The sequence below is a fragment of the Capricornis sumatraensis genome, chromosome 3 (genome assembly GCF_032405125.1).
Source record: "Capricornis sumatraensis isolate serow.1 chromosome 3, serow.2, whole genome shotgun sequence".
In the NCBI taxonomy this organism is placed as follows: Eukaryota; Metazoa; Chordata; class Mammalia; order Artiodactyla; family Bovidae; genus Capricornis; species Capricornis sumatraensis.
The window spans coordinates 49268809-49283018 of NC_091071.1; the positions used below are offsets into that span (position 1 = coordinate 49268809).

The following is a 14210-nucleotide window of genomic DNA, read 5'->3' on the forward strand; positions in this document are numbered from 1 at the left end:
CAGGGGACAGGACGTGTGGATCTGTGGGTGGGGAGGGGCTTGGGGCAGGGCCTGCACCTGTGTTTGTAGCCCCGCAGGACTCTCTGGATTCTGATGGCAGCCTCGTCCAGGGCCTGGCTCCTCTGTACCTCCAACAGGGTGTCCTGGTTTTCCTGGAACAGAAGAGTTCTCACCGCATAACTGCCCTGCCTCACTCCCAAGCCCCTACCTGCAGCCAGGGCTCTGTCTCCAGAAGTCAGGAACTCTCAGACTCTTCCCGGGAGAAGTGGGCAGGGGTTGAAAGACCTGCTCTTAAATTGCCACATGTGGCTCCGAGCCCAGAGCCGCAGCCCAGCCCCTCAAGCCAAGAACTTCCCATTTTAGCTCTTTCTTCTTGTTAATTCAATCTGGAAATTTTCATTTCTGCTCCGGAGAACCCAAGAGGGGGGCAAAAACTGTCCCCGAAGCTGTATTTTATTTCCTAAAAGTCATGTGAAACACGCATTCAGCTGTAATACAGACGCATGCTTGTTTCAATATTAACATGTTTCCCCAGCCTTTGCAGAGAATTCACACTGTGAGGTGATAGACTGTATTCATCCCTGAGTGGTGACATTCCCAGGCCCCCTTGATGCTCCCTCTGGATCCCAGGTCCAGAAGGAAGGGACTGTCTTTGCAGAGCAGAGAGCAGCACGGGCCTTTGGCAAGTGACGAGCAGAAGCCACAGGCTTGGCGGCTCCTCCTGCCTTCATCAATCTCACAGCAAGTAAGTACCGGGTCCCTTCGTATGTGTGTGTGTGTAGGGGGGGGTACTGGGGACACAGGGATAGACTAGACTCCTGGCTGTGGCCTTATGGAGCAGCCAGGGAGAAGGAGGAACGGAGGGGCAGGTAGTCTCCTCACCTCCTACCATGAACCCCTGCTGCCCTACCCTCCAAACCAGCAGTTCCCAACCTTTTTGGCGCCAGGGACTGGTTTCATGGAAAAGACAATTTTTTCATGGACTGAGGGGTGAGGGGTGGTTTGGGGATGATTCAAGTGCATTACATTTATTGTGCACTTTATTTCTATTATTATTATTATTATTACATCACCTCCACCTCAGATCATCAAGCATTAGATTCCAGAGGTTGGGGACCCCTGCTCTAAACCACACCTGGATTCCCCAGGCCTCTTCCCTCTGTGGAGTCAGCTGCCCCAGTGGAGTCTGAAGCCCCTCTGCTTCTTTCCTTTGTAAGCCCCACAGTCCCAGCTCTAGCCTAACTAATGATGGATGACAACAGGCCCACTGGAGAGCTGGGGCTGGGAGGACAGACAAGGATTGGTGGGCAGGCTCCATGGGGTAAGAGGAGAGAGTGGAAACCTCAGCGAGGGGCAGTGGGGACGACAAGGTGTGGTGCCAGGTGGGCTGGCAGAGCCCTGACTCTGGCCCTGATCTCTTGTTCCTCCTCTGCACCCTGCTGACCTACCCAAGGTGTGTGGGGCTAGGAGACACTGACACTCTCTCCCTTAGACCCAACTCAAAATCCTGCAGGGCCCGAAGGCCAGCCTCAGGGGCTAGAGGCTGCCTCAGCTGTGACCTTGGGCCTCCCTGTAAGTTGCTGGAGAGGGAGCTGGGAGGTTGGAGGTGGGAAGTGGTGCTGCTTGCCCGACCCTGCCAAGGATGAGCTGTCTAAGGGCAGGGTCCACACTGCCGCCTTCCCTGAAGCTCCGCCTCCCCAGGGAGGCAAGGGCGGGGCTTCTCCAGGACTGACTGCAGACTTCGCTACGGCTCGGCTCCGCGCGGGCGGGGGTGAGGGGGTTGGGGGGGGGGCGGGGTGGCGGGGTGGCGGGGTGCGGGAAGGCGCGGCCAGGGGGAACAGTGGAAGACATCCCTCAGGTCCTTTTTGCTCGTGCTCGGTAGCTTGGAGGCAGCCCCTCTGTCTCCTTACGTCTTGTTCTACACGTCCTCTCCTAAGAAGCCGCCCGGGCTTTCGCAGGCTCGGCTGGGCCCTTTCGGTGACTCCCTGCCTCCCTTTCCCCTAGCATGGCTTTCTACGACCAGGGCTCTTTGAGGGCAGGGGCTAGGCATGGAGCAGGCACCCACGAGCACCAGACCTGCCACATAGGCTTCAGACTCTCACCTTCAGGAAGATCTTGGTCTTTCCCATCTTCCATTCTTTATCTGTCCCCAGCCACCTTTCGGCGATGCACAGGGTCATTTGGCGAAACTTGTTCCGGAGCTGCCAGGAGGAAACAGGAGTGGCTCAGCGGAATCAGGCAGGAGGCTGAGGTCCCTCCTCAGGGGCTTCTTAGGGATCGGGGTCTTTCTGCTCCCACAGGGGTCACCGTCAGGGGCTGCTGGGCCAGGGCACAATCACCCGGCACCCTGGATCAAGGATGGGGTCCAGAGGATTACGAGACCACAGTGCTTCCAAGGGCGTGGGGTCTCAGTGTGGCCCTTGGACGTGGGCAGTCCAAACTTTAGGATGGCTGAGTGTTTGGGGGAAGGATAGGACGGACTTCCTGCTCCCTGGCCACACATCACCTCTGTGACATTCTGCCCTAAAAGTGGGTATTTGCTTTAAACTTTGGTTGCTCCTAGAAGCAACATATTCAGCCGCTAACCTCCTCCAGAGAAGGGAAGCAGGAACAGGGGTCATTTCAAAGCTTCGGCCCCTGGGCATCAAGAAGGGGCCCTGAGCCCTCTTGGAACTGGGAGGTTGGGGGCGCCCAGAGGCGCCCGGGTTTTCAGGATGCGCATGCCGCGTCCTGGGGCCTGCGGCCAGGCTGCGGGGACACAAACCTCCGTGCGCACGGCACTGGGCAGCAGGACGCGGAACCTCTGTGAGAACTCCTCGAATGCGTAGCGGATGGGGAAGCCGGATTTGCGGATGTGCACCGTCTCCATCATCCCCGAGTAGCGCAGCTGCTGGATGCACAGCTCCCGGTCGAAGAGCTGCGGGTGCAGAGGCGAGGGGCTGATAGCACGGGCCGCCCCCTTCCCAACCACCCGCCACCACCTCTGCCGCTGTCCCCAAATGCAGGAGAACGAAACAAACACTTGGTTTCACGAAAATTCTATTCTGAAGAGCGATATTTGTTTGAAGTCGCTGAAAGTCCTGGAAGTGTTTCCAAGGAGATAAAAGTCCATCACATACAAACTGGGACATCCGTAAGAAGAGCAAATATTTCCCTTATTTTCAGGATATGCAGAGTATGAGGAATAGAAAATATTTTTGCATATGCCACATTTAAAATATTGTTAAATGCCCCCAAACAGTGATCCCAAAGAACACGGTTTCCTCCTGACCTTGCCAGTGTTGGGGTGACCACAGCCCCTGGGGTCCTTCCGGCAGGGGCACCATTATGCCTCCCGCTCTAGTGGAAGGAAGAAGTACATTCCCTACTTAGACTCAGAAAATCCTGTAATCAATTTAGTCTCTGCATCCTCCAGAGATAGCTATTTGGAGAGGCGTTTGGTCACAGTGCTTTGCACAAGGGTATGGGGGCTCAGCCATGGCTGGCACCCTAGAGAAGCCCCCTCCACCTGGAACCAGGAGTGTCTGGAACTAGATGCATACCCTCCGATCTGGCAAGCCTACCAGCAGGCAGTCACCCACTTGGAAACATGGAGGGCCACCGAGGCAACTGCTCATGGGGCCAAGGACCACCCAGCAGTTTTGGGCAACGACATTCGTTCCATTTGTCCGGTATTTCTGGTGGACCTGCTGTTTCTCCTTTAATCTTTACAACAGCTCTACTTGGATGGGGTACTTAGCTCCAATTTAAAGATGAGGTGCCTGAGCCTCAGAGACATATCCTTAAGTGGCAGAGCCAGAGTTCCAACCTTGAGCCTGCCTGGCCCCTCAGCCTGGGTTCCCCTATACCTGCACAGGAGCTGCCATCTCCCAGGGGTGTTTCAGCCAGGGGCACCCACAAGACCTGAGCATGACCCTCAGGCCCTCACCTGTGGCAGAGGGCCTTTGGGAGCACAGTTACTATCTAACATCTGTGCATTGTGATTTAAGGAAGATGCATTTTGGATTTCCTGGGCCAGCCTGAAATTCATATAATTTTATACTTTCAAAAAAGGAACTTTATTTAATGAAATTTTTTTTCTCTTATAAGACTTTTTAAAAAATCACTTTCTCTCCTTTCAGGTGGCGTCTTCCCATGTCTGGAAGCCTTTAAATTCGTAGTCTCTGGGTGGGATTCCCAAGCTGGAATCCCAGGGACTGGGTAGGGAGCAGGCTCCCACCCAGCACCTAAGTAGATAAAGCCACTTTTCAAGGGTTTAATGCCCTCAGGTCTCGGTGACCAGTAGTTGGTGTCAGCCTCTAAAGTCACAGTACTGGTGGCTGCCCTTATGGAATGTGGCTTAATTATGCAGATATGGCACGCGGACACACACACACACACACACACAGAGTCATGGGCAACCCTTGCTGCTTCCTGCAGGCTGGCAGATCCAGAATTTATGGAAGAGAAAACTGAGGCTCAGAGAAGCAACACACTTTGGCCAATGGCAAGCAAATGGCAGTGTGGAGACACTTGAGGTCTGGGAGAGCCAAAGCCTTGAAGGTCACCAACTTTCAAATGGTCTAGACTGGCCACCTTGCCTCAGTGTCCCCATCTGTAAAATGGGGGCAGATAGCTTCAAAGCTGCCCAGGCACTGGTGAAGGGCGTGACATGACTCCAGATGCCATCAGACTCATTCCCTTAGATACCTCCCCTCATCCTGTGCAGGTCCCCAGACTCCCCTCATTACCAGTGGCTTCTTGTAGTCATTAGGTTTGATGCAACGGACGAAGTAGGGCTGGCAATTGGTCAGGATTTTCATCAGCTGGTCCAGAGACTGCTTGAACTGGCCAGCCAAGGTGGAGGGCTGCTTGCTGGAGTCTGCAGACTGTAGACAGACACACAGGGCACAAGTGGAGCTCGGTCCAGGGCACAGCTGACCCATGGCACAGCGAGGGCTTCTGCTGAGGTCCCACAGGTGGGCAGGGCTACATTCATCATTCATCCAGTCCCTCATCCATTCATTTAGCATAGGTTCCCCAAGTGCCTACTGTGTGCAGGCACCCAGTAGACACTGGGAACCCAGAGGCAAGTAGATCTGGGCAAGCAGATCCAGGCAAGCCTCCTGTCTAGCAGTGGGGACCCCAAAGTGAGATGCACCAGGGTGAAGAGACAATGTCAATTTTTACCTTGCCATTCTACATTTTTCAGTTTTTGTACAGATTTCATATGTTCATTTTGAATGTTATGTACTGTACATTGTAAGCATTACTGTAAATGTATACAGTTTTTAAAAAATATATTAAAATGATGGATGCAAGAGAAAACAAAAAACCCAAGCCCCAGGCCAAGGGTGCGTGTGTGCTTAGTTGCTCAGTTGTGTCCGACTCTGTGGACCCGTGGACTGTGACCCCCCAGGCTCCTCTGTCCATGGGATTTCCCAGGCAAGAACACTGGAGTGGGCGGCCATGCCCTCCTCCAGGGAGTCTTCCCAAGCCCGGGATCGAACCCGAGTCTCCTGTGTCTCCTGCATTGCAGGTGGGTTCTTTATCGCTAAGCCACCAGGAAAGCCTTGGGCCAAGAGTAGTGTATGTTTTTGTGCCATACTGATCTTGGGCGATGCTCCTTGATCAAACTTTTTCCAAGGTCAAATGCGCTTGGCAAACATATGTACTGCCAAACTGCATCTGTCTGGAGACTCGAATTCATGCTTTAATGCCTCTGAGAATCGGATGCAATCCCTGGCAGGTATAGTAACAATGGGCAGCATTCTCCTGGTTTTAAAATAATGTATTTTCCTCCTCTTCCTGCTCCCTGAAACCTGTGGACATGCCTTGGAGGCCCTACAGGGCCAGGACCAGGCTGTGCTCTGGCCTCAGCTGTGGAGTCCAGCCTGGCTCCATGAGGGCAGAGGGTCTGGCTCAGCTCCACCTGGTTCCAGACCTGGGTAGTTCCTGCAAGCCCCATAGCTCCTTGGTGCCTCCCTGGGCTGGCTCTGCATGTGGCCATGATGTGGGCCCTGGGCACTAAAGTGTTAGGAGCTCCTGCGGAGGTGGGGGTGGGGCCCCTCGGTGTGGACTACAGCATGGAGTGGGGCTGGGGGTTCCTATGCCTGCGCCCGCAGCTCCTGTGCCAGTGTGCTGACCTCGTCTCCTGGCCCAGGGCTGGGGGAGCTCCTCATCAGACGACCCACAGGGCTCTTCTGGAACAGTCACTGTTAAGGGGTGAAGGGAGACCCCCACCCCGCCAGGATGTCCTAGGCTGCTCTGAGGAGCACCAGGGGCTCTCTGTTCCCTCCTCCCTGGTCAGCAGGCCAGAGCTGTTGCCACCACACCACACACACACCCCACCTACCACACACACCACACCTACCACACACACAAACCCCACCTACCACACACACCGCACCTACCACACACACCCCACCTACCACACACACGCCCACAAAACACACGTACCCCACACACCACACACACCACACCCCACCTACCACACACCCACACCCACAAACACACATGTACCCCACATACCACACACTCACACACACTCCACCTACCACACACACATACCCACAAAACACACACGTACTCCACACACCACACACACCACATCACACACACACACACACACACTCCACCTACCACACACACATACCCACAAAACACACATGTACCCCACATACCACAAACACACACACATACCACCTACCCGACACACACCCCACAAAACACACACGTACCCCACATACCACACACACATCCCACCTACCACACACACCCACAAAATACACATGTACCCCACATACCACACACACACACACCCCCTACCTACCACTCACACACCCCACAAAACACACACGTACCCCACCTACCACACACACACACACACACCCCACCTACCACACACACATACCCACAAAACACACATGTACCCCACATACCACACACACACACCCCACCTACCACACACACATACCCACAAAACACACATGTACCCCACATACCACACACACACACCCCACCTACCACACACACATGCCCACAAAACACACATGTACCCCGCATACCACACACACACACCCCACCTACCACACACACATACCCACAAAACACACATGTACCCCACATACCACACACACACACTCCACCTACCACACACACATACCCACAAAACACACATGTACCCCACATACCACACACACACACCCCACCTACCACACACACATACCCACAAAACACACATGTACCCTGCATACCACACACACACACCCCACCTACCACACACACATACCCACAAAACACACATGTACCCCACATACCACACATAGACATACACTCTACATGGCACACACACAAAACACACACATACTAGACACCACACAAAGCACACATATACCACATACACCACACCCCGCCATAAAACATACACAGAGACCAGTATAGAAAGAAATAACATAAACAAACTCAGTGAGCCGTACAGAGACCACTGCTCACTGGGAAGCAGGCAGTTCTGTGCTCCTGCCCCTGGCCACTACCCCCACAGTACCTCAGCCCCTTTTCAGTCACCTCTGCACCCCAGTTGAGAATCTCCAACTGCAGACTCCAAGCAGCGGGGCCTCTCCATGCCTATCTGGCCCCCAGACCCCAGGCAGAGCAGGGCCACCAGAGCCCACCTTGAACTGCTGGCTGCCCGCCTTCACCCGGATGATGGTCCCAGGGCCCCGCCTGCTTTCCTTGGACTCCAGCCCAAATATCTCCCGCAGGAACTTGTTTTGGGAGGAGTGGACCAGGGTGAGGACGTCCCTGTTCAGCACATCCCGATTCTTCTCCAGGAAGCCTGTGGGGAAGCAGAGCCCCATCCCCCGCCAGCTCAGACCGGGGAGGGGAGGGTGAGGCGCAGGCAGGAGGCCACCATGCCCGCCTCCACCTCCCCACGTCTTGGCATCAGTGCCTCTGCTCAGCACCAAGTCATGTCACATCCACACCCTGCAGCCCCCACAACCCTCCATCCCCACCCCAAACTCCCTCATCCAAGCTTGCACCCCACCCCAGGGGGTCTCCTCTCTCCCCTAGTACCTGTGCCCCACCCCAGGGGCCTCCCCTCTCCTGATGGCCCATGGCCCCCAAGAGATTTCTGGGGCGTTCTTCCCTTCTAAGCCCTCCGGGATAATGCTGGCTTGTGCTTCAAGGACAGCTCGAGCGTCATCTGTTCCAGGAGGCCCTACTGACCCACACGTGGCTCCCATCTGCCCTGTGTGGCCCTTCACCTGGGCCCTGTCACTCAGCTCAGGGAAGCCAGAGGCCTTCCCATCTGTTCCATCAGCCGCAGCTCCCCGGGCGGACCACTGGTGGGAGTGAGTCCCTTCCCCTCAACATCCTGGCCCTCCCAGCCCCTGCTGTCACTGCCATATCCACCCGCTAGCAGCACAGCAGACAGAGTGTGCTCTCATTGTGCGGTTTAGACCTCCCGAGGGTGGTGCCTGTGGATTCTCTTCAGGGCTCTGAATTTCTGGGGAACTCTGGGTAAGTCTGATTGAGCCACCACTTGTCTACATAAGGGAGCCAAAACAGAAGAGAAGGAAAAGGAGAAAGTGAAGAAGCCCGCCCAGCCCCATAACTTCTGATAATCTGGCAACCTGGCTGCATCCGGGGAGCTTGCAATCTGGACAGGAAGGCCTGGCCACTCCTGCTGGGAGGCCCACCCTCCCCCAGAAGCCTGTCTGTACAGGAGCAGCTGCTTCACATGTCCCCGTGGAACCAGCAAGGGGGCTCAGGAATCACTGCTTTGCTCTTCCTGGAAGCCCGAAACAGGGAAAGGAAAGAAATTAAACACCACTTGGCTTCCTGGCTTCGAGGATAGGGGGCAGGGTGGGTGACCTGCTGATTATGAGGTCCTAAAACTTATATGCAGAGTCCATCATGGGAACACTGGATGGAAGAAACACAAGCTGGAATCAAGATTGCCGGGAGAAATATCAATAACCTCAGATATGCAGATGACACCACCCTTATGGCAGAAAGTGAAGAGGAACTAAAAAGCCTCTTGATGAAAGTGAAAGTGGAGAGTGAAAAAGTTGGCTTAAAGCTCAACATTCAGAAAATGAAGATCATGGCATCCAGTCCCATCGCTTCATGGGAAATAGATGGGGAAACAGTGGAAACAGTGTCAGACTTTCTTTTTTTGGGCTCCAAAATCACTGCAGATGGTGACTGCAGCCATGAAATTAAAAGACACTCCTTGGAAGAAAAGTTATGACCAACCTAGATAGCATATTCAAAAACAGAGACATTACTTTGCCGACTAAGGTCCATCTAGTCAAGGCTATGGTTTTTCCTGTGGTCATGTATGGATGTGAGAGTTGGACTGTGAAGAAGGCTGAGTGCCGAAGAATTGATGCTTTTGAACTGTGGTGTTGGAGAAGACTCTTGGGAGTCCCTTGGACTGCAAGGAGATCCAACCAGTCCATTCTGAAGGAGATCAGCCCTGGGATTTCTTCGGAAGGAATGATGCTAAAGCTGAAACTCCAGTACTTTGACCACCTCATGCAAAGGGTTGACTCATTGGAAAAGACTTTGATGCTGGGAGGGATTGGGGGCAGGAGGAGAAGGGGACGACAGAGGATGAGATGGCTGGATGGCATCACGGACTCGATGGACGTGAGTCTGAGTGAACTCTGAGAGCTGGTGATGGACAGGGAGGCCTGGCGCGCCGCGATTCATGGGTTCGCAAAGAGTCGGACACGATTGAGCGATTGAACTGAACTGAACTGAAGACGTATTTCTTTTCTCATTATAAGTATAAACTGCGTTGGTCTTGGAATTGAACATGTGCCCATAGGCAGTGTGTGCACATACGTGTGAGCACTTGCATGAACACACGTGTGCACACACATGCATGTGCACACACATGCCAGTAGGTTTGGGAATGAAGCATGTCTGCTGCTTACTAAGGAGACTCTGAGGGCCTAGGCACCCCAAGGCCTTCTACCAACCTTGCTCTGGGGCCTTGGAACAACATGCTAGAGTTGGAGGGCCCTCCAGCTTAAGGAGTGAGACTCTAGAAATTAGGGAGAGGGGCGTGTATGGGCTGAGCTGTTTGCCCCCCAAATCCATATGCTAAAGCCCTAACCTGTAGTAACTCGGAATGTGTGTGGAGAGAGGGCCTTTGAGGAGGTAAGGGAGGTAAAATGAGGCTGTTAGGGTGGGTCCTAACCCAGTCGGAGTGGTGTGCTACAAGAAGAGGAAGGCACGGGAACAAGAAAGAAGCCAGGAGAGATTTCAGAAGGATCCGGTCCTGCTGACGTTTGTCTTGGACTCCTGGCCTCTGGGACTGTGAGAAAATGCATTCCTGTACCTCTTTGTGGAACGTTGCTATGGGAATGTTGGCCAGGGGACACAGCGTGGGTCTGGGGGCGAGCGGACAGCACGTCTCCCCTCCTGACATGGGAGAGAGTGGACCTGCCTGAGGCAGGGCATGGAACGGCAAGAAGAAGGCACCAGAGAATGGTTGCTTCTCAAAACCAGGCCAGACGATGACTGGGGGCCTGCTGAGGGCTGCACCCCGCATGCGCCCGACTTCGACTTGTCCTCTCCCTTTAAGTCACCCCTTCCTAGTGGGGTGCTCTGTGCATGCCTGCACAGCCTCGTATGGGGTCTGGGAAGGCCATGTCAATGGTGGAAGCAGGAAGCTTGATTCCCTCTCTGCTGGCACGTGCTGTGAGAGGGGAAGACTGGACCAAGAGCTCAAACCGAGCCGCCCTCACCAAGCTGAGAGTGGTGAGAGCAAGCTTGCTTTGACAGGCTCCAGGCCACCTGAAGAGGAGGCTGGCACATAAGCCCCTCTCTCAGCCCTATGCTAGAAGACAGCCTTCTGCAGATGGGGTGAGCAGGCATGTGATGTTACCCTGTGCCCTTCCAGGCTTAGACAGAGCCTCCCCGCCCCAGGGGGATGATTGAGGCACACCTGGGCTGAAACCTCCCCCCACCCCATCCCCGCCAAAAGACAGAGTAATAGGGCTTAAGTCATGAAGACAGCAGGGCACTGAAAAAAACCTGGCAGGCTGTTTTAAGGGACATTAATGGAATTCTGTGCTCCGAAAACCTAGAAAGAAAGCTACCTTATTCTTAGCATACATGGAAGTGGCAGATCACTTCAAAAACTAAAGCTTGGCCTTGAGTAGCCCACCGAGGTTGATGTGCTCAGTGTCTTTGTGTTCTGGAATTCTGAAGTCCCACTGGCTCTGGTCTCCCCCTTTCGGAAGAGCCCCAAAGCCAGGATCTGCTGGGAGTTATAAAGGAGCCCCCTTACCTCCTCATTCCTCCAACAGAAATAATCCCCTGGTCTCAGAACACCTCCGTTCCTCCATGTGAAAACAGCAGCCCCTCCTGCTGCCTTGTCCCTCCACCTGAAAAGTGTACTTGGAGCACCCCTGACTCCAAGTTTCCAGTTAGACCACAGCAGCTCCTCAGTTCTTCATACAAGCCACAGAGTGACCCTCTGGCTTCCCGCCTCATTTTCCTGATCACAGCACACACTGGCCACCTCTCCCATTTTTCTAAGCACACCAGCAGCTTGACCAGCTCAGCCCCTTATTGCTCTAATCAAAACTATGCTTGGGACTTCCCTGGTGGTCAAGTGGTTACGAATCTACCTGTCAATGCAGGAGAGGTGGGTTATTTCCCTGGTCCAGGGAGATCCCACATGCTATGGGGCAATTAAACCCACACGCCACAACTCCTGAGGCCTGTGAGCTCCAGGGCCACATGCCGCAGCTACTGAGCCTGCGTCCTGCAGCTGCTGAAGCCCTTGCAACCTACAGCCTGTGCTCCGCAACAAGAGAAGCCCCCACACTGAGAAGCCCTCACACCACACTGCAGCTAGAGAGGACCCCCTGCTTGCCACAGCCAGAGAAAGCCCACGTGCAGCAATGAAGACCCAGCACAGTCAATAGATAAATAAAATCTTTAAAAACATGCCTGACCTTATCTCAACATATACACTTTCACTACCAAGAGAGTGAAAAGATATCCCACAGAATAGGAGAAAATATTTGCAAATTCTATATCTGATAAGGTTATTACAATAAAAAAAAAAAGAAAACAATTAACATGTGTTGGTAAGGAGCTGTAGGAATTGGAAAATTCATACATTGCTAATAGGAATGTAAAATGGTGCAGCCACTTTGAAAAGCAGTTTGGTGCTTATCCCAAAAGTTAAATAGAAATATCACACGACCCAGCAATTCCTCTCTTAGGTATGTGTCCCAAGAAGTGAAAACGTATGTCCACATAAAAACTTGTAGATGAGTGTTAATAGCAGCATTATTCATAATGGCCAAAAACATCCATCAGCTGATGAAAGGATAAACAGTAAGTGGCGTATCTGTGCTGTGGACCGTTGTACCGCAGTATAAAGAAACAGTACAGAAACGTTCTACAATGGGAATGAACCTTGAAAACGCTATGCCCAGTGAAAGAAGCCAGTCACAAAGGCCGCACGGTGTACGATTCCATTTCTGTGAAATGTCCAGAACAGGCAAATCCACAGAGACAGAAATTAGTAGTTGCTGGGGTTGGAGAGAACTAGGAAGCAATGAGGAATGGCTGCTAATGGGAGTTCCTTTTGTCTTTCTGAACGCAAGGCCCCTGCATTAGAAGAATGGAGCCTTAACCTTTGGACTGCCAGGGAAGTCCCTAGTGGGGATTTCTTTTGAGGGGTGATGTAAATGTTCTAAAATTGTAGCAACAGCTGCATAAGTCTATGAATATACTAAAAAAACCATTGAGTTGTTGACTTCAAATGAGTGAATTCTATGGTATGTGAATTATTTCTCAGTAGAACTATCACCAACAAAACCAAACACAAACACACCTGCCTGGTCCATTCCATTCCCTCTGTTCCATTGCTGCCTCTGCAAAATGACCTAGCCTTCTTACGGCCTCCCTGGGGTGCTCCAGATTTGGAAGGAAGGGCCTGTGGAGAGGAGCTTCACCTACCTTCTACATGGTAGTGCACCTCGCCAGCAAAGTGGGCAATGCCAAACTGGGCATCGTGGATGTTCTTGGGCTGCAGGAAGTCCTTGTTGTTAGCGTGGACACTCTTCAGCTTTTGCAGCAAGGTGGCATCTGTCCCCTGGAAGAACGGATGCCCTATGGGCCGAGGACCCACAGCCCAGCCACTGGGTACACCCCCAGGTCTCAGGGGCTCCCTCAAAGGGCAAAGCAACTGGGTTCAGAATGACTGAGGGCCTTTCTACAGACAGCAAGCAGATGTGTCAGGGGCAGGGGCTTGTTCCCTGAGTGAGGGCCGAGGCAGGAAGAGCGGCTGCCAGCTCGCTGGCTGTAGCCTTCCCCGGGAGCAGAGCATCTCCCTTCTCTGGATCAGAGCTCTTACTGACGACCTGAGAGTCCATCTCCCCAGAGACACGCAGAATCCCCCAAAGCAAGAAGGAAAGTGTGGCCTCGTCTTGCAGTCCGTGCTGCCCTTGGCCCACAAGGCTCAACCAGCCCTCTCTGAGGGTGTGTTCCTGAATCTAAATAATCTATGCTGAGGAGCAGAAGTGAGGGGGGGCTCAGGTGCCTTCCTCCAGGAGGCAAGCCTTGAAGGAGAGGAAGGCTGGAAGGCGGGGGCTGCTCTGCCAACCCCCAGGCAGCGGTTTCAGCAGCCGTGGAGTTTCCCAGGCATGGGGTCTGGCCCTGAGGGGGGCGGGCCCGGGGCGCACCTGTGGGAAGCGGCTCTCCTCATCCAGGAGGGAGATGATGCTCATGGGCTTGAGGGCCAGCAGGTCCAGGGTGGGCCGGTTGTCGGTGTAGTGGATGTAGTCCCAGGCGATGCTCTCTGTGCGGTACTCCTCCTGCTCCACGGTGAACACGTGCCGCACAAAGAGCTGCTGCAGATGCTCATTGGCCAGGTTGATGCAGAGCTGCTCGAAGCTGCAGGCGCAGCACCGCCCCGGGGGGCAAGGTTGGCTTGGTTGCCACTGCAGCCAACCCCTGGCACACAGCCCCACACGTGTGTACCCACAGAGCACACCCCCAAACACCGTACAGGCCGATGGACAGCCTCCCTCTTCCCCTGCCTCCGCCTCCATCCCCTCCTCCATCCCGCAAACAGATTCAGAGAAATGAGGAAGCTCCACTTAGCATCAAACCCTGACTTTGACTCCATAAGGTCCCCAGCAGGATCCTCTGCCAAGCTAGACTGTCCTGACATGGAGACAATCTCTGGGGGC

The 14210-nt window shown here is 53.8% G+C and overlaps 1 protein-coding gene across 1 annotated transcript in view; it reads right to left on the bottom strand.

Moving 5' to 3' along the window:
* MYO7B (myosin VIIB) overlaps positions 1-14210 on the bottom strand; it is a 78734-nt gene that overhangs the window by 33773 nt on the left and 30751 nt on the right. The window contains exons 12-18 of the mRNA XM_068968441.1: positions 13701-13911; positions 12976-13111; positions 7653-7816; positions 4731-4868; positions 2765-2917; positions 2103-2201; positions 58-152 (exon numbers count right to left, since the gene is read on the bottom strand). Coding sequence (XP_068824542.1) covers positions 58-152; positions 2103-2201; positions 2765-2917; positions 4731-4868; positions 7653-7816; positions 12976-13111; positions 13701-13911 — 996 coding nt within the window. The remainder of the gene's footprint in view (positions 1-57; positions 153-2102; positions 2202-2764; positions 2918-4730; positions 4869-7652; positions 7817-12975; positions 13112-13700; positions 13912-14210) is intronic.